The sequence below is a fragment of the Nerophis ophidion genome, linkage group LG04 (assembly GCF_033978795.1).
Source record: "Nerophis ophidion isolate RoL-2023_Sa linkage group LG04, RoL_Noph_v1.0, whole genome shotgun sequence".
Lineage (NCBI taxonomy): Eukaryota > Metazoa > Chordata > Actinopteri > Syngnathiformes > Syngnathidae > Nerophis > Nerophis ophidion.
Genome location: NC_084614.1, coordinates 10,770,519 through 10,791,517, shown reverse-complemented (window position 1 = coordinate 10,791,517; position 20,999 = coordinate 10,770,519). Strand labels below are relative to the sequence as shown.

The 20,999-nt window shown below is 39.5% G+C and overlaps 1 protein-coding gene across 6 annotated transcripts in view; it reads right to left on the bottom strand.

Moving 5' to 3' along the window:
* Positions 1-291: 291 nt before the first annotated feature.
* LOC133550893 (neuronal PAS domain-containing protein 2-like) overlaps positions 292-20,999 on the bottom strand; it is a 123,652-nt gene continuing 102,944 nt past the window's right edge. For 2 of the 6 annotated variants that reach the window (XM_061897017.1, XM_061897018.1), the window contains exons 7-22: positions 20,863-20,983; positions 20,069-20,182; positions 19,826-19,944; positions 17,153-17,235; positions 16,953-17,059; positions 16,575-16,722; positions 16,363-16,447; positions 16,161-16,287; positions 11,280-11,377; positions 11,072-11,158; positions 10,630-10,806; positions 8,828-9,022; positions 8,572-8,750; positions 3,726-3,824; positions 3,436-3,646; positions 292-1,702 (exon numbers count right to left, since the gene is read on the bottom strand). In XM_061897017.1, coding sequence (XP_061753001.1) covers positions 1,508-1,702; positions 3,436-3,646; positions 3,726-3,824; positions 8,572-8,750; positions 8,828-9,022; positions 10,630-10,806; positions 11,072-11,158; positions 11,280-11,377; positions 16,161-16,287; positions 16,363-16,447; positions 16,575-16,722; positions 16,953-17,059; positions 17,153-17,235; positions 19,826-19,944; positions 20,069-20,182; positions 20,863-20,983 — 2,145 coding nt within the window. In that variant the 3' untranslated portion in view covers positions 292-1,507. The remainder of the gene's footprint in view (positions 1,703-3,435; positions 3,647-3,725; positions 3,825-8,571; positions 8,751-8,827; positions 9,023-10,629; positions 10,807-11,071; positions 11,159-11,279; positions 11,378-16,160; positions 16,288-16,362; positions 16,448-16,574; positions 16,723-16,952; positions 17,060-17,152; positions 17,236-19,825; positions 19,945-20,068; positions 20,183-20,862; positions 20,984-20,999) is intronic. The other 4 variants (XM_061897019.1, XM_061897021.1, XM_061897020.1 and 1 more) reach the window with 4 other exon arrangements.

Below are 20,999 nucleotides of genomic sequence, written 5' to 3'. Positions count from 1 at the left end.
GACCCTCCTAGATAAATATGTATCGTTTTTGCTTGGGTAATGTTGCATTTCATGATTTAACTTTGCTTCTACTGCCTCTAAAGTGAAGACTACAAAACTGTTTGGGCCACTCGTTTCGTAAAATCTTGCACTCCTTTGCCCTCCTTGATTACCTCTCGGAGAACTCAGAAGAAACGTTTATCCTTTCCGCGATTTGAACGGTTCATACAGCCAAAAACATCTTAAGCATAGGGCATTTTTCATTGAGTAGGTCGAAATGGCACATCATACCCATCGAGAAGAGACGCTGGCTAGACCACCACATAATATTTAATGAGCCAAATCCAAGCAATACTGGACATATTTGGACAGTATCCAGTCTCAGTCTATTCATCTGTAATTGTCCCCAGATATCATTCATTTAATTCAGTGAGGTGGCGCAAGAAGTTAAGACCAGTGGTGACCCTTCAATGACTGCATGAACATAGACAATTCATCTAAATCTCATGACATAATTTCAAACAAATGTAATCAGGGTTTCATCAAATAAATGACTGAGTGTGACAGACTTCGCAAAAAAGGGTTAAATCTTTAAAGTTAAGGTTGCAAAGGCATCCAGTATTTATACATATATATATTTCTCTTTTTCTTTCAATCTCCAAAATAAATGTAAATCTCCCCTGTTTTTGATCAAATGTTGGTGGGGAAAAAATAAATTACTATCTATGAAAATATAAACTTTGTATTCCAAATGTACCTGAGCAGGATTTTTAAAGCCGTAATCAGACAACAATGGAACTGCACCATGGTAGTAGTAGTAGCAGTAGTAGCATGGATAAAGGCACAATAAACCTCCTCCACCTCCACTCACAAGTCAGTCAACAGTGGTGCTGCAGGGCGTATTAGAACTCAGTTCTTCATTTCAGTGACAGGTGTTGAAGCAGCCCTTCATTTTGCAGATTGAGCTTTCCATTAAAGACCACGAACATACTTTCAGGTATTTCGGTGTAGCCAAAAAAAAAAGATAATGATATTTCACACTGAAGCCCCTGTAGACGCTACACTTGCATAGCAGCAAGTTTAGTGGTTGATGTTGACTTTTGCGATTCCCACTAATCCCTTTTTTTCCCAGGGGAGTTAGAACTGATATTACTGCGGAGGTTTGCGAAGGAAAATAATCTCACTGTGAAGCCATTATTTAGTGGGAACATTTAATATTAACTTTAGAAACAAAAATAAATATTCTACTTCTGGGTGGGGTGTGGTACCAAAGTGCGAAATGAAAGTGGCGTCCTCATGAGAGCTGCGATGAATCCATTTGTTTCGATGACAACTCAGCCTGTCGCAGGCTGGTGATGAAAGGCCCCGCCTCTCATCACCACATTCTTTAGTCACGTCTGCTCCGTGCTGCATCTTACTGTTGTTCAACTTCAACACATCGTCGTCCTGTGAAGCAGCGGCTTCACATTGAATGTTCTGGCCGCTCCGGTCAGTTTTGCTGCAGAGTTGGATACCAGTTTCCACAATGCTACCGCGTTAGCATATTTCTGAAGTCAGAAACGTTCGCATTCTGGTTTTGGGAAAGTTGGTATTGTCTTTGTTGCGGCTGTTGCTGCTGTGATTGCGACGGCTGCTGGATGTATCCCACGGTGCTTTGTTGCTGGAGGTTGGCGGTGTGTAAGAACGTTGGAGTCGACCCGTTGTGCACAAGTCCTTGAGTCATCTGCACAACACAACAATCGCAGTTAGTGATATGATCACAAAATGATTCTAAATGTTTTTATCTGTTAACAATATGACATGCCACTTTGTTAGCAAGTAAATTGATACGTTGGCAAATGGACTACAGTGGTAACTCAACTTATGAGTAATTGGAGATAAGACCTGTCTCTCTGCTTTTCATTAGGCTTGAGTTACAAGCCCATTTCCCGCCGGTTGAATTACCGTAATACTGTGCCGTTTTAGCAGTACCAAGTTCATATATTGTTACACATTGCTCCTGTTTTGTTTACACATTAAACAAAACTATTTGCGTGATAAATATTTAATACATGGTTATATATTGTTTCTGCTTCATCTCCTCAAGAAACAAACATAAGTTTAGAGCAAACAGTTGACGTGCACGTTTGACCGCCGCTCAGAGACTGACACAATCCTGCCCTCCAACTAACCAAGATAGATATCGTGAAGGAAAAAAGTTGTCTACCAAATCAGAGAAACAAAACATTTAAACATTTTAATTTACTGGTCAGCAGCCGATTCAGCGAGTTAGCTGGAGGACAGACATCTATCCATATAAAATATTGAGAAGCTCGTTTAAGCCATGTTTAAGTTTGTTCCCTCTCGTTCTGACTTAGAAACTAGACAGTTGAGCATTACCTTTGGTGCACAGATATCTAGTACATATTGCTTGTTGTCAACTCTGGCTTCTCTGGTCCGTCACTCAAATACATCCGAGTGTAATGCAAACAACAGTTTCCTATTTCCTGTTTTTACACGACGTAAAAGAAACCTGTTGGAGACACCTACAAGAGTCTGTTCTCCAAGGTAAATGCTGAGCAATATTATTACATTATTTCATAAAACTGCTGTAGTTGTTTGTAGTGCTTTGGAAATGTTTTTCAAACTATTTCTTATCTAAAAGTTTTTTTTTTTTTTTTAAATGTTTACGTTAAAACTGTTTTAAATTCATTTCAATTCATTTAAATATGCGGCGCTACTTTTAGATAAGAGTATTTTGAGTTACAAGCTCTGTTGTGGAATGCAATGTGCTCGTAAGTTGAGTTAATACGGCAGTTTGTTACGCGCAATGTTTGGACACGCGGTAACCGAAATCGCATACGAAAAACCAAATCAAACGACTAGTGGGTAGTGTGAATACTGAGATACCACTCTATTTTGTTGGCTTCACATGCACAACTTAATAAGATCTAATATTAGATATATGCTTCTATAATGCTCAGTTTTGTATGTCAAATATTTAACAATACAGTATTTCCTCATGTATTGCTGTTGATTGACCGCAGTAAATGAATTTTCGCTAAGTAGGGAGAAATTCCATAAAAATCCTGTTAAAGTCTTAAATACAAATATTGAAGCTCTGATATAATTATAATTATTTGTTTCTTCCCTTTCAATGTTTCAATTTCTGACTGTGCTATTATCAACTAGATAGCAAAAAAATTAAAAAATATCTGTGTAGCCTGGTCAGAATTCATGTAGGACAACCAGCTAGTGAACTGGTTAGAGCAGAGTTTAGCTAGCCACGATGATAAAAAGTCTTAAATTTGATTCACTTAAAGCTGCAGATACTCTATACAGGACAACTATTTAACTGCCTGTGCAAAATGCAGTTGTCTATTGCTGTGGTGACGCCAGTGATGCCTTGAACATTACAAATCCACAATAAGACTATTGAAGAAATCAGTAACAATAAAAGCTATCTGAATAGGACACCTGAAAAAACTGCTGAGGCTGCTGCAGCTGTAGGGAGTGATGTGAGGCTTGAGGCTGAGCCTGGTAGCTTGACTGCGACTGGTGGGAGATGAAACTGTTGTGCGGGATCATGATGGGCGACGTGAAGACCTGAGAGGGCACGAGCACGGCGTTGCAGTTGACCTGTTGCATGGAGAACGAAGGCGTGATGATCTGCTGATCCAAGGTGTATCTTTAGGGATGGAACGAGCGAGAGGTCAGGCATGGGTGGACACGTCAGAAGAGATGTGAGAGAGTCAGTGGGTTCTCACAGGGTCTGGGGAATGCCCATGTTGCACTGCTGGGAAGGCTGCGAGGACCCGCTGCTGGTGGGAACCAGTGTCTGCATTGGCTGGTTGAGGAGCATGCTGCTGCAAATGAACATAAATTGGACTCTTATGGGTTAAATTCATTACAACTATGATCCATGCTAACATAACTCATCCAAAAAGATTCAATAACCTTGTGGCTCACTTTTGTGTAATCATTAGAAACAAGATTCAGGTTCATTATCGTTTGTAATTCAGTATCAATATCCACTAGTGTTGTTCTGTTAAAGTTTAATGCTGCTGATTCCAATACCGGTCATACAATATTTTTTTTCTACATTCAAAACACTTCTTTGTAGTTTACATAACATGTAATGCTGGTTATTTGGTCAAAATATAGCATATATTATGTTTTACAGTCCGCTTTCTGACCTTCTCTTTGAGATTTGCTGTTTTGTGGGCGGACTTATTTATATGCCTGCACTTTGAATGCGTCTTCTCACCGCCATCTTTGTTGTAGTTTATGCTTCCATGGTTTGATTTCAAATTGTTGGTAGTTATGCAGATCCCAAATACACAAAAACATGTACCAATAGGTAAGAAAAGTGGGTTTTACATAATTGTTCTCCTTTAGGATACTAAAGAAATGCAGTTTCGTTGTCATAATGGAGGTAGTTATTATAAACTTTGGGGAGCGGTTCCATACTTTGTATGGATATACACTATTAGCTGCTAGCTTGTCAGCTGGGGTACTAAGAAAAGATACAATAGCCGTAGGTGATCAGCATCAAAAGGTATTAATTGTCAATGACAATCAGGACTTTATGAAAATCAGGCGATTCTGATCAGTGGAGAACCAATTGGTGGTCTGCCTATCAAAACAAAGGATTTCCTTTATTTATGTATTTTACAGAGAAACAGTGCGCCTGTGCCATTACTTTATAACACATTATCTTAACTTGCCAGACTTTTTGAATTATTTTGCGTGAATCGGCTGATTGGCAACACTTACAGTTGTGATCAAAATTATTCAACCCCCGCACAATTTTGGTGTTTTAGCAAGTTGGACCTTTATTTTATATTTTGTTTATAGTCATATCAAATAAAGATGTGTCAAATAGACAAATGCAACTTAAATTGTAACACTGTATTTTACAAAAAACAAAAAAAGGAAATTTTTCTTAATATCTCATTGACTAAATTATTCAACCCCTTAGTTACATGCATCTTTAGTACTTAGTAGAACACCCTTTGGCAGTAATTACATCCTTCAAACGTGATACATAACCGGACACAACCTTCTTGCAACGATCTACAGGTATTTTAGCCCATTCCTCTTGGGCAAAGGCCTCCAGTTCATTCATATTCTTGGGCTTGCGTGCTGCAACTACCCTCTTCAAGTCCCACCACAGGTTTTCTATAGGATTTAGGTCTGGCGACTGTGAAGGCCACTCCAGAGTCTTCCAGCCCTTCTTCTGCAACCACTCTGTTGATTTGGAGGTATGCTTGGGATCGTTGTCCTGTTGGAAGGTCCAACGTCTCCCAAGCCTCAGCTTCGTCACTGACTTCATGACATTTGCAGCTAATATATACTGGTAGGAAATAGAATTCACAATGCCTTGAACGCGCTGGAGATTCCCGGTACCTGAGGCAGAGAAACAGCCCCAGAGCATGATTGACCCCCCACCATGCTTAACAGTAGGCAAGGTGTTCTTCTCTTTGTACTGTAAGCTTCATTTGTTCTCCTCCAGACATAACGTTGACTCATAGGCCCAAAGAGTTCCAGTTTTGTCTCATCACTCCATAGAACAGTTTCCCAAAACCTTTGGGGTTTGTCCGGATGATTTTTGGCATACTGGAGTCTATTTTTCTTGTGCCTGGTAGTCAGAAGTGGGGTGCGCCTGGGAGTTATAGATGGAGGTCTTCATCTCTTAGTGCGCGCCTTATTGTCTGGGACGAAACCTGCGTTCCCCCCTCTGCAATGTCCTGTTGTAGTTCCTCAGCTGTTACCCGGGGGTTTTTCACCACTGTACGTTTCAAATACCGGACACCAGTTGCATACAGCATCCTCTTTCTACCACGCCCAGGTAGTGTTTTCACTGTGCCTTTAGCTTTAAACTTGCGAATTATGCTCCCAACTTTGTCTCTTGGAATGTGTAATGTCTTTGCTATTTTGCTAATTACTGCCAAAGGGTGTTCTACTAAGTACTAAAGATGCATGTAACTAGGGGGTTGGAGATATTAAGAAAAATGTCCTTTTTTGGTATTTTGTAAAATACAGTGTTACAATTTAAGTTGCATTTGTGTATTTGACACATCTTTATTTGATATGACTATAAACAAAATACGGAATAAATATCCAACTTGCTAAAACACAGAAAATTGTGAGGGGGTTGAATCATTTTGATCACAACTGTATATATACATATGCATGTATATACATACAGTGGGGCAAAAAAGTACTTAGTCAGCCACTGATTGTGCAAGGTCTCCCACTTAAAATGATGAAAGAGGTCTGTAAGTTTCATCCTAGGTACACTTCAACTGTGAGAGACAGAATGTGAACAAAAAAATCCAGGAATTCACATTGTAGCAATTTTCAAGAATTTATTTGTAAATTATGGTGGAAAATAAGTATTTGGTCACTTCAAACAAGGAAGATCTCTGGCTCTCACAGACCTGTAACTTCTTCTTTAAGAAGCTCTTTTGTCCTCCACTCGTTACCTGTATAAATGGAACCTGTTTGAACTCGTTATCTGTATAAAAGACACCTGACCACAGCTTCAAACAGTCAGATTCCAAACTCCACTATGGCCAAGACCAAAGAGCTGTCGAAGGACACCAGGAAAATAATTGTAAACCTGCACCAGACTGGGAAGAGTGAATCTACAATAGGCAAGCAGCTTGGTGTGAAAAAATCAACTGTGGGAGCAATTATCAGAAAATGGAAGACATACAAGACCACTGATAATCAAATCCTGCAGTGCCAGATGTGTCCCCCTGCTTAAGCCAGTGCATGTCCAGGCCCGTCTGACGTTTGCCAGAGAGCACATGGATGATACAGCAGAGGATTGGGAGAATGTCATGTGGTCAGATGAAACCAAAATAGAACTTTTTGGTATAAACTCAACTCGTCGTGTTTGGAGGAAGAAGAATACTGGGTTGCATCCCAAGAACACCAAACCTACTGTGAAGCATGGGGGTGGAAACATCATGCTTTGGGGCTGTTTTTCTGCTAAGGGGACAAGACGACTGATCCGTGTTAAGGAAAGAAGGAATGGGGCCATGTATCGCGAGATTTTGAGCCAAAACCTCCTTCCATCAGTGAGGGCTTTGAAGATGAAACGTAGCTGGTTTTTCCAGCATGACAATGATCCCAAACATACCGCCCGGGCAACGAAGGAGTGGCTTCGGAAGAAGCATTTGAAAGTCCTGGAGTGGCCTAGCCAGTCTCCAGACCTCAACCCCATAGAAAATCTGTGGAGGGAGTTGAAAGTCTGTGTTGTTCGGCGACAGCCCCAAAACATCACTGCTCTCGAGAAGATCTGCATAGAGGAATGTGCCAAAATACCAGCTACTGTGTGTGCAAACCTGGTAAAGACCTATAGTGAGGCGGCATGGCGTACTGGGTAGAGCGGCCGTGCCAGAAACCTGAGGGTCGCAGGTTTGCTTCCCACCTATTGACATCCAAATCGCTGCCGCAGTGTCCTTGGGCAGGACACTTTACCCTTGCCCCAATTGCCGCTCACACTGGTGAATGAATGATGAATGAACGGTAGGTGGTGGTCGGAGGGGCCAGAGGCGCAAACTGGCAGCCACGCTTCCGTCAGTCTACCCCAGGGCAGCTGTGGCTACAGATGTAGCTTACCACCACCAGGTGTGAATGAATGATGGGTTCCCGCTTCTCTGTGAGCGCTTTGAGTATCTAGTAATAGAAAAGCGTGATATAAATCTAATCCATTATTATAATTATTATTAGTAGTAATCGTTTGACCTCTGTTATTGCCAACAAAGGTTATATTACAAAGTATTGAGTTGAATTTTTGTTATTGACCACTTATTTTCCACCATAATTTACAAATAAATTATTTCAAATTCCTACAATGTGAATTCCTGGATTTTTTTTTTCACGTTCTGTCTCTCACAGTTGAAGTGTAGCTATGATGAAAATTACAGACCTCTGTCATCATTTTAAGTGGGAGAACTTGCACAATCGGTGGCTGACTAAATACTCTTTTGCCCCACTGTATGTATGTATATATGTGTGTGTTTATATATATATTATATATGTGTGTATATATATATATACAGTATATATCTATATATATATGTGTGTGTGTATATATATATATACATGTATATGTGTATGTGTATGTATATATATTATATGTATATATATATATAAATATATATATATGTATGTATGTGTATATATATATATATATACATGGGTATATATATACATATTTGTGTGTGTATATATATATATATATATGTGTGTATTTATTTATGTGTGTGTATATATATTTATATATATATATATATATATACATATATACATACACACATTTAGGTCAGTGTATGCTTCCACTGCTCTCATACTTTACACAGTGGACATGGAACATTGACAGCGATCGTATTACAACTAGCAAGGTTTTATAGATTCTTGAAAAGAGATGTGGAAATTGTTGGTGTTCAAGTGAAAAATAAGTGTTTTTCCAAACTGACTGTTGTAGTAATATTGGTATTGATTTTAATATGATGGCAGTTGGTGAACTTTAACCTCTGAGTGGATTTCAACAAAATGTGCGTATGTTCTGTTTGTGTTTTGTGTGTTTTTGGCTCTCACCGAAGTTGTCCATCTTGGTTAAACTCGCTGCTGTCCGTCTGTCTTTGGTTTGGATCGTGTAGAGGCCTGGTGTTGGTCTGAGAGAACATCATGGGGTTGCTATAGAAGGGCATGGTCAGACTCGTGTTGGTCTGCATCGGCAAACTCACTGACTGCACCTGGCCGCTCCGCGAGATCTTCTGTTGGAGAGAAACGGTCAAAAACCTTCATAATGTTTCAAATCAAGATTGAGTGTTGCTCAGTTTGTTTTGTGTACTTGTGTTGATGAGGGAGAGCTGTTCTCCCTCAGCAGCGAATGAGGGGACGAACTGTTAGCCCCGCATGAGGGTGCTTTCGGGTGGCTTGGGAGCTGCCTGATGACGCCTGATTGGCTCTGCGAGCTGGGCCTGCCTGGGCCCTGCTGCTGGGGATGTTGGCCAAATTCATTGTGGACAGGCTGCTGTAGCAACATCTAACAGAAAGAAAACAACTGTCACTCACATGGAATACTAAGTGTGTTTCCTGAGTGCCTTCTGTGTCAAGCTAAACGTTTGTGTAACAAGCAAGACTGAATGTGGGTCACTAGGTTTGTATGCTGCCTCTTGGTGGGGCCATTTCCCTGTTCCTGTGGGAGGTTAGGTAATGGAGGCTTACTGCATCACATGTCTAATTAACACAGCTGGCATGTTATTAGGTACACTTGCACAACCTAATGAGACCCATTACTGGAGCTCTATCAAGTATTCTATCTGTACAAAGACAATAATTCTCTATTTAATGCGCCTCCCCATGGTGGGGCCACTCGTTACTGTATAATGCCCATTTACCACAGTTGGAAATGGGAAATGTTGAATACACTCCACATGGGAAGTAAATTGGCAGTTGTTTAGAAAGACTGTGTTCTACACAAACGTAATTTGTATTTGTCGTGTGAATTTAGATTTTTTTTATTAAACGACAAATTAAAGGTGCTGTTTGCAACTTCCTCACAGTTAAATTTTTCTATGCAAAAAATAACAATAACACCACTGGCTGGCTTATGTTACCATTAGTGGTTAAACAGAACACATTTGTTTGACAATATTTTCACACGTACAAAGTTAATGTAATACATTATTTTACCGGCTGTAATAAAAAGATTGGTGTTTACGGCAGTCACTCACTCTGTCTTGTCAACATGTACACGCAGGAAATGCGTGCACTCATACAAAAGCAGTGCAAAAGAAGCAACAAACAAATTGCAGTCATGTTGTTGTGATAGAATATACACTCAGTGACAGCTAACGCTCATCGGAATAAAACTGGACTCACTGGTGACGGTGGCAGAGAAGAGGACTGTGGACAAACTAGCGAGCATCCTGGATGATGCCAGTCCCCCTCTGCATTGCGTTATCAGTAGCCAGAGGAGCCTGTTCAGTGCTAGACTGCTTCATCCCAAGTGCAGGACTAATAGACTAAAAAACACCTTTGTCCCACATGCCATTAGACTGTACAACTCCTCTCTGGGGAGAGGAGTGGGGGGTACTAGGATAACAGGGGATCCAAAACAATAACAGTGCAATACTTTTTCATAACACGGTCACTACTGCCTAGTTTCTCTTGTTATATTCTTATTTTATTGTCATATTTTTATTCCCATTGTTGCTTTTTATTTGCATTCTTATTGTAATATTTTTCTATTTTGTTTCCATTAATACCCCTATTATTTACTTTTTACTTTTTAAATTATCTCAACTCTGTACACTGCTGCTGGAATTTTAATTTTCCTGAAGGAATCAAAGTAATATCCAACTATCCAAATTGCTATTATTAGCTTACAACACCTAAAAGCTAATGCGCCTGCATGTGTTACGTACACATGTAATTACTGCACTGAGACTGTGGGATATACTGTGTAAAATACATAAGAAATCTAGGCATCTGTATAAACATTGCCAATGATTTTATCAACCCATAAGTGCCAATACACATCCTACATTATTGTAGTCACCTACATTTTAGTTCAGTGCAGTACTGTACTCATTTTTAGAACGCTGACCTGCTTTCAGGTGTCTAGCTTGTTATTTAGTTAAAAGTTACCTGAAGATTAGCAAGGTGAAGCTTCTCCTTGATGTCGTGGAGCTCCTGCTGCTGCGTCTTAATGTCAGCCTGCAGGATGCGTGTCCGCTCCTCCAATTGCTCCTTCAGCTGGTTCATGACACCAAGCTGAGGCTGCTGCAGTTGGAACACAGATGATGACGGTGACCGCTGCTGCTGCTGGAAAATACACAAAACTTAATATTAGAAGATACCTTCTTTGCAAAAATGCCTCTCTATACAAAAGATGTAGTGTGGCTGAGACAACATGCCAGAACCAGCATTTAAAGTAGAGGTTATCTAAAGAATGTTGACTTGCACAGTTAAGCCTATAACCTTGAGGCGATGTACGCAGAGGAAACACACACAGAAACAGCTCTTGCAATTGTGCAGACAAACAAAAGAAAAGAAGACAAATGACAGGAAGGGAAGTCTAAACACTAACCATCACTGAGTGCTTGCTGCAGGGAGGGGAAACAGGGAGGCTCATTTGGGGGACCAGGTCAAAGGAATTTTGTCTTTGGGTCAAATTCTACAAGATGAAATGAGAAATGTTTCACAAATAGCCTTTAAAATATTATCTAGTTGTTTCCCCCACTCAGTTATTTTTGTAGTTATCTGTAGAGACACACACGGGCAATGTATAAACTGACCTTTGAACTCCCAGCTTGTCTGGCCGGCGTTCTCTCGGAGCCGATAGACGCAGCCTGCCATGACGGCGTGCATGTTTCTGTGTACGAGTTTGTTGCTGCTGCACAAGAAAGACACATTTCTCTCAAACACACTTTGTAAAGTATTTTGAAAAGAAGAAAAAGGCCACTTTATTATGTACAGTTGTACACCAAGACATCCAATACAGTACAAGAGCTGTATCAATAAGGCTACCTTCACAAAAATAATAAAGCTCACTGCTAGTCTGACATTGTCAGAGAAGTATTTGTTTATTTTAAAATATGTACTTTAAAGGCCTACTGAAACCCACTACTACCCACCACGCAGTCTGATAGTTTATACATCAATGATGAAATATTAACATTGCAACACATGCCAGTACGGGCTTTTTAGTTTACTAAATTCCAATTTTAATTTTCCCGGGACTTTTTTCTTGAAAATGTCGCGTAATGATGACGTGTACGCGTGACGTCACGGGCTGTTATGAATATGAGCGCTGCGTACACACACAGTTAAAAGTCGTCTGAAGTGTGCTCATAAATTGCATTGGTCGTAGGACCAAATTTCAACAGTATCGCTTCGTGAATGTTGATATTTTATCAAAAATCCAGATTTTGATTTGTTCTTAGGTCATATTTGATGGTTTATTGTAAGTTGCATACATATTTTAATTGACGGTCCAATGTTTCAACCAACGCTTCGAGAGAATATTGTCATCGTTTTTCTTCCAATCTATCAACACGTAATTGCTTTGAGATAACTCTAAAACTATAGTGATGGTATCGTGACTTACACAAATGTGTGTTTTACATACATTTATTTACTTGTTGTTTCAACTGCCACGAATAGATTTGGCACACATCTCACCGGGTCTGGAAGAAAATAAGAAGGTCTGGCACGATTGTTGCTATATTTCTATATCGTGAACAAGCGATATGAGCAGCAATTTAGTGACGAGACGGTTGAGGACTTAAAAAAGTGGCTCTCAGAAGGTTGAGACATTTTCTGGGATTTAACTGGGTTTGAGTGGCAAATGTATACATATGTGTGTTCAACCACACGGCAGTTTGTCTTTTTAGTGGATTTATTAAGCTGTGGCAGCGTCGGAGAAAGACATGTACAGGTTTCACTTGTGCGTCTCATAGCACACTGTGATGCGTTCAAGGACCACAAAACAAAGTGAAATATTCAAGCTTTTTCCAAAATCCTGTGCCCTTTAAAAGTGGTTTTGCTACAATTATTTGATCTACTGACGATGCAATGTTATGACAATACTATTATTTCTGGAAAAACAAAACTGTATCACTAATGTCACAATTTTTTGTAGGTACACTTTTTTCAATATATTTATCATCACACAATAGCTATGGTTTCACACTGGACACACCGGCATAGCTCGGTTGGTAGAGCGTCCGTGTCAGCAACTTGAGGGTTGCAGGTTTGATTCCCGCTTCCGCCATCCTAGTCACTGCCGTTGTGTCCTTGGGCAAGACACTTTACCCACCTGCTCCCACTGCCACCCACACTGGTTTAATTGTAACTTAGATATTGGGTTTCACTATGTAAAGCGCTTTGAGTCACTAGAGAAAAGCGCTATATAAATATAATTCACTTCACTTCACTTCACTATAAAAAATGACTGCACTTCCTTTTCTTTTTATCAAGCTCTATTTCGGTTACACTATATCTACAAGAGATGGTCAAAAACAGACTATTTTTATCCTCTTGCTTTATATCCTTTTATCAGATTGATAGGAGTATCCAGTGAGGCTAGTATCAGGGTTTGTCCTTGTAGATATGTCAAAAAATAAATAAAAAAACATGCAGCTATGTTGTGAGTCAAGTAGGAGTTAATATCCTGTGTCAGAAAACTGTAGTGTCATTCATTGTACTACGCATTTATCAACTGAAGAGTGAACTGAATTACTTCCTTTCTGCTTCATAACTGTACTGCTGATTCATGCGTTCTTGGATGCTGCCCCATTCCGCTTCGTGTGCAAAACCCACAGACAGTTAAATACGCCAAGCGGGAGTAATATGTATTCTATGAGTAACTTCATTTGCATTTCATGAGCAGTGACTTGTTCACAATTGGGCACGCTGACGATGAGGCGGGGTTTGTTGGGCGACAATAGGTGGGTGGAGGAACAGCTGCAGTCTTTGCCAGCTCAGGCTAAAATAAACAAGATTAGCTAAAGTAAGCATTGGAAACATAGAATCAGCCGCGTATGATTAGGTCGGAAATTTACTGAGGAACAGTAAGCTAATGGTTCCACTTAAGGTTTGCTTTCAATGGGAGAATGGAAGAAGATGAGAAATCAAACCATTCATAGTTCTGGGATAAGGCTGTGACTCGTAAAGAAAACTATTCGATCAATTCCTTGAACAAAAAAAGCAAGACATATTATTACAGTATGTTAGCAGATTACTTCATGGTTTATGTGGGAACATGTAAGACTTGACTTTACCATTTTTGGTTTGGGGCTGAATGTTTCATTGAAATGCAAAAAAAAAACCCATCAATTAGGGAAAATGAATTACCATTAATTAAATACAATTTTAAAAAGCCAAAAATATGGTTTTTCTTTGATCATTTTTCTGTAAAATTAGCAGACTTCTTACTGCTTAATGGACAATGAGTCATTCACTGATGCAGGACAGTTCTATTTAAAAATAAATTCATCCAGCCGCATTTTTTAAATTGAATTGCGACCAAATTAAGTTAATAGTAATTTGAGGGACGTTCTAATCAGGGTTATATGCTGCCGATTGCAATCAAATAAGAATGAGATCAACCGATTTTTGATCAGATTACATTTTTCAATGTATGCTATTGACAGTTTAACAATATTAACACAATATTTAAATTAGTTCCCTATTATTAGATACAATTAGTTGGACAAAACAAAGTCAATAGTACACAATAGACCAGCAATAGACTGATCGGCCCTCCTCTTATGTGTTGTGTACTGACTGTGACAATGCTGATAGTTCCTATATAATCCCCTCTTTTGACTCAGACTAATCTAAAAATAATAAAAATTAATTACATTTGTTAAAATCTCAAAGTGCTATAAAAACAACTAAATAAAAAAAAAAAAAGTTAGAATATGTAATAAAAATTTAAAATTAAAATTAAAATATACTTGTTTATTGCCTGTTAATGTCTGTTTGCACTCTGCTTTAACAAGGTTTTAGCAAAATTCCTAAACGTTTCTGAGCAATTATTTCTTGGTGTAGATATACAGCTAGCTTAGCGGTTTGGTTAGTTATTAACATGTCTGTCTGCTCATGGCTTGTTATCGGTGTTCTCTAGCGATAATAACACTCAAGATATTAAGAAATACATTGTATTTTCCACAATGATTATTAACTCAGGGGAGCGGCTCTACACTGTGTAAAGGGACAAATAATTAGCTGCTACCTTTTCAGCCAGGGGACTAAAAATAAACAGTGTCAGCCAGAGACGTTTGGGATTGACATTTGCAGGCATTATTCGGCAACAGCGATCTCACACTTTCTCACGAAAATCGTACAATACAGATCAGTGGCCGATTGAGCGGCACATCCCTGAAAATGCATGATTTTTCAAGGTTTTTTGGATTTCGGTTTTCTAGTTTGGGCACAGTTGTTTTAACTAATGAACAATACCTTTTAAAGGAGAACTGCACTTTAAAAAAAGGCCTATCATTCACAATCTATGTGAAACAAGAACACACCTCTCTCTCATTTTTGTTTATTCTAAATTGAAAAATACGTCTCACACTAGACAGCCAACAATGCAGCTATTGGGAGTCATCTATTCTGCCTAAAAAGCCCCCTAAAAAACACCCAAACCAGTAACAATAATCCTTTTACATGTCATTACCTGCATATCAACATTGGTTTTATAAGAGCCAAGGAACTGCTTTTATCGAAACAGGTCTTGTGAAAGATATAAACATCCAATCAGTTGGCTTCCCTGGGAGAGCAGACATTGCACAGCAAGTAATTGTTTTATAATCTTTATAGTTTGTATTTCCTGTCTTTATTTTTTTTTTTGGTCTCTTTAGGTCTCTCCATTTGGGTCTAATGAGGGTGAAGAATTGATTGAGCTTGTGCCAGCGTCACATTACATGCTTTAAGGTTTCTTTTCTGTCGCACTTAGCAATACTGCTACATTATGCTCAGTGTTTCACTACAGCTGGATCTGCTTAGCACTCGGTGTCCAACACTTGTAGTTTAAACTCCTCAAAAATATAAGGTTCTGGATCATCATTTTTTTCCCAAAGTAGTCATCATTGGCTTTCATAAAGTCTGTTGTGATGTGGCACCGTAATGCTTAAAATTACCAAAATACGTAAAAATTACAACTTATTATGAATGTCCAGGGTGTACCCCGCCTTCCGCCCGATTGTCGCTGAGATAGGCACCAGCGCCCCCCGCGACCCCAAAGGGAATAAGCGGTAGAAAATGGATGGATGGATTATGAATGTACCTGTGACTAAATGACAAATATACTTAAGAGCATGTATATTAAATGTTGATTGAGGTTTTTGGATGTATTTTAGAGTGCTTTATAGGCCAAATAGATTGAATTCCCATGACCTGCATTTGAAGCCACCTCTTTCTAGCGCTTATATCCAATATAGAATGCATAAAAAAAATGTGACTTCTCACATAGGGATTTGTGACTGATAGGCAAAATAAAAAAGTGCAGTTCCCCTTCAAAGATAAAATAAATAAAAGGTTATTCAATTATCTATCAGAAGCAGGATCCCAGCTTTCAAGCTGGTAACGCATCAGATGCTGCCACCACACAGGAGCAGGCTGTGGGCTCCTGTAGACACAGTATTGAATGAGACGAGCTGAGGATGACTCACATGCAGAATCTGACAGGGCTGTGTGGGAGGATTTCCGGGAGCTGTGGGAGGATACTGAACGTGCACCGCTGTTTCTGTCCTGTGGTGGGTCCAATGTGCAGCACATGTCCAAGTACAGTTCCTGGGCCTTAAAAAGGAACCAAACAAAGGGTGCAAGTCTGTTATTTTCTATTATCCAACGGGGAAAAATGTGGACTTTTACCTTCACAGAAGAGGGAGCAATTTCAGGTGGAGATAGCTCCTCAAGGCCAAACGCTCGCCTCCTTTCAGCTCGCACTTCAGCATAACTGAATTCCAAGAAGAGTGTTAGTCATGGTGCTCCTCCAGGCCGAGACACGTCTCATAAGCTTCTTCAATCCCAGGAGATCGAGTAAGCGTACACATTATTATTGGAAGAGAACAAAATGAACTCACCTGACAACAGTGTGAGTACACACGATGAACTCAGGTTTGGAGTTCCACTGGTGATACGTGATGTAGTAGTGCGTCCGCAACCAAATCCACTGCTGACCCTTTGTCAGAAAGCGATAGTAGCACGATTTACCTTTTCCAAACTGCATCACTAGGGAGAAAATGTCAACGTGTAAGTCACCCAAGTATTTTGTACATCTTGCCTAGTTAAGGACTGTAATCAACACAGCAGTTTTCTGCTGGTTAAAAGCTGACGATAATTTTTCAATAAATTTCCCAGCCCTAGTTCAGGTTTACTAACTACAGAATTGCTCTGCTCTCGGACTACAACAAAATGCACCATTTAGGTTTTATAAGAAAGAACCTGACTGAGTTACTTACGTTGTTTATGACATTGCGCTATAAGCTCCAAGTCATCCACGTGATAGTAATCATAGCCAGACGTTCCTAGAACCTCAAAGGGTAAATATCCAATGATTGGAGAAGCTCTGAAAGAAAAACACAATGAGTAGTTAATATTTAGTGTGTAGAAACCCAGAGCGCTAAATGATTATTGAAGTCGATAACATGATTTACTGTACCTGTGATCTAGAAACAGGAACTTCCATTCAAGGCTGTGCCGCGATGTGAATTCATCACAAGGATCATCCGCGTTACATAAATCCTGAACACAGGATAAAAAAGGGTTTGGTTTTTTAGCAATGTTCACTCAAACAATGCATCTTATTGACATGTTTCCAAATTTTGTTGTCAGTAGATGAAATTACATGCATTTTTCTAAAATGTTTAAATCAATCATCCATTTCCGAACACATTCTTAGTATGATAATGTATTATTCCATTAAACCTTTTAATTTTGTTTTTTTTAAATTGTATCCTGATTAAAAGTAGCTCCACCCCCTCGGCTGATGACTTTATGCAGTTATTTAGTAAGAAAATTAAACTCATTAAAAAGGACAATAAAGACAACCCGTCCCAGCTCTATTTGGGTCTATTAACGTAGATACTAATATACTTACGACAGATATTGCTCTCCAAAATGATCTCTCTTTTTGAAGAAATTGCATTAAAGGAACTTGTAGCGCTTAAATGGGACAAAACCAACATGTTTACTTGACCCACTTCCTGGGAAAATGATCAAGGGGCTGTTTGTAATATTAGGACCATCAGTGTTAAATATTATTAAGTTATCACTTTCCTCTGGTACTGTTCCCTTAGCATTCAAAACAATGGTTATTCATCCTCTGCTCTACATAACCTCAATTCTGACCCACCTTCCCTTTATCTCGAAAGTCCACAAAAAAATAGTTGCACAGCAGCTAAAATAACACTATGCGTCTAACAATCTCTGTGAAACCTTTCAGTCCGGATTCAGGGCAAATCACTCTACGGAGACAGCCCTCGCAAAAATGACCAATGATCAATAGCTAACTATGGATGCTTATGCATCATCAGTGTTGCTGCTTGATCTTAGCGCTGCTTTCGATACCTTCGATCATCACATTCTATTAGCACGTGTGAGGTCACACATTGCTATGTCAGACTTGGCCTTTTCTTGGTTTAACTCCTATCTTACTGACAGGATGCAGTGCGTCTCCCTTAACAACGTGACCTCGGAGTATGTTAAGGTAACATGCGGAGTTCCACAGGGTTTGATTCTTGGCCCTGCACTCTTCAGCATCTACATGCTGCCGCTAGGTTACATCACACGCAAATACGGTGTTAGCTTTCACTGTTATGCTGATGACACCCAACTCTACATGCTCCGAAAACTGACCAACACGCCAGATTGTAGTCATCTGGAGGCGTGTCTAAATGAAATCAAACAATGGATGTCCGCTAACTTTTTGCATCTTAACGCTAAGAAAATGGAAATGTTGATTATCGGTCCTGCTAGACACCAGCACTTATTTGATAATCCCACCTTAACATTTGACAACAAAACTATTGTATAAAACGACTCGGTAAAGAATCTCTGTTTTATCTTTAATTCAACTCTCTTGTTTGAGTCACACATTAAGAGTGTGTTCCTAACAAAAATATGGCTAAAATTTCTCCCATATTGTCCACCACCAACACTGAGATCATTATTCATGCATACGTTGCGTCTCGTCTCGATTACTATAACGTATTATTTCCAGGTCTCCCTATGTCTTGTATTAAATCTTGTATTAAAAGATTACAGTTGGTACAAAATGTGGCTGCTGGACTTTTGACAAGGACAAGAAAGTTTGATCATATTACGCCTATTCTGGCTCACCCTCACTGGCTTCATGTGCACTTAAGATGCGACTTTAAGGTTTTACTACTGACGTATAAAATACTAAATGGTCTAGCTCCATCCTATCTAGCTGATTGTATTGTACCATATGTCCTGGCCAGAAATTTGCATTCAAAGAACTTTTATTAGGCTTTTTAGTAATTCCAAGAGCCCAAAAAAGTCTGCGGGCTTTAGAGCGTTTTCTATTAAGGCTCCAGTAATCTGGAATGCCCTACCGGTAACAGTTAGAGATGCTACCTCAGTAAAAGCATTCACGTCCCATCTTAAAAATCATTTGTTATCATGTGGCCACAGCCCAGTTTCCACAGAGGAGGCGCTAGTTTTTCCAATTCGGGACCCGGGACTCTGTGTATCAATTGTTGACGTTTCTGCGCTGCTCACTCTCACGTTATTAACCGTATCCATTCTGCATCCATTGCACCGGTCACCCAAGGGCTGGTCCCCACATCTGCGGTCCCTTCCAAGGTTTGTCATTGTGCCCATTGGGTTGAGTTTTTTCTTGCCCAGATGTGGGATCAAAGCCGAGGATGTTGTGGTTGGTGCAGCCCTTTGAGGCATTTGCGATTAGGGGCTATATAAATAAACTATGATGGATTGATGGTGTGCTTAAAATTATCAAAATAAATAAATATTAAATGTTATAATAAATGTGCCCGTTACTACGTTAAAACAATGGAGGTGTTTGGATGTTTTTTTAGGGGCTTTATTGGAAGAATTGTAAGCAGACTATATATTGCATTTATTTAATATTTACAATGCATTAAAAAAAACATCCAACCGTCGTCATGTCTTTCATAATGATTGTGAACGATAGGCAAAATTCCCAAAAAAGTGCGGTGTGGTGTGTTCAAACAAGCCTCGGGAAGCATAAACTGACCTATTTGTTACAGATCAACCACTGCAGATGTCATTCCTTCAGTCAATTGTGACACAGGTGGATGCAGAATAGCAAGTAAGATGCAGCAGGTCTCACCTTGACAAACTGCGGGGTGACTAATCGAACAGTAGCAATGAGGCAGACCTGCTCCTCCAGCGATGATTGTAGGCTTCTTGGTAACGTCAATTCAACCCCATTACAAGAGGATGTAGGCACTGGGAGACACATTAAAAAATCCGTCATTAAAAGTAGTAATACATCCAGTGTTACAAAAAAATAACTCCATCCACTTTGTAAAATTGACCCTTAGTATCTGAAATATGAAATGAGCGTGCTTACCGTTGTTATGAAATTTGAAATCACCAACAAACTTGACATACTCGTACACAGGCGGCTCCTTTGGATCAATGTTCCCTCTGGCTAGGTGACAGCAAAATTCTACATGTGAATCACCTAAAACGAAAACATGTTTTATTGAATTCAGAAAATCTTGGGGCTGCATGATGACAACAATCAGCTGTGTAATATTTTAAATAAGAATTTCTACTTCTTAATTTCACTGAGAAAACGCTTATCTATTATTCGCTTCAGTCACAATGCAGTTCCTCTGACCGCCGCATGATTTCCATGCAAATGTTATTTTCAACTGAAAAGTAGGCGGGTTGAAACAAGCCAATGATATTTAAGTGTAGAAAGACCTCAGCAATTTGCACAGCATTTAAAACACCTCTTGATATGTGTTGGGCCTTCAACACTTGGTTCTCAAACTGTTTTCAAGTTTAGCTGCTCCCATCTTTTCCTGTGAAAAGCCCGATAGTGATGGAGGATTGAGGTCAGAGCCTTAAACCTTGGATAGTTCATTGCCAGGGGGATTATTGTGTTAACATAACATAACAGTGATTAAAAGTCTAAAACTGTGATACTAAGCATGTGACTATTATTAGCTAAAATGACTAATTATAGACAGTTAAATCAGAAATCCAATTAACTAAAAACTAATTGGACAATGTCCGTCTTTAAATATAGCCAACCTGAGATGATCTCTGGTGATATTTTTAGCTTCGTGTGATGAAACTGCATAGGGGATCTTGTTTGACTTGTGGTGAGAGAAAGTGCAAAGAGGTGACACTCACTGGCCAAGAAGTCAGCAGCAATGGGGTCAGTCATCAGCATATGGGATGATAGCAGCTTGTACACCTCCCCGTGTTCCCGCTCCGGGAGGAAATTTAAGATATTTTGGTCCACCATATCTGACTGGTGCAAAATAATA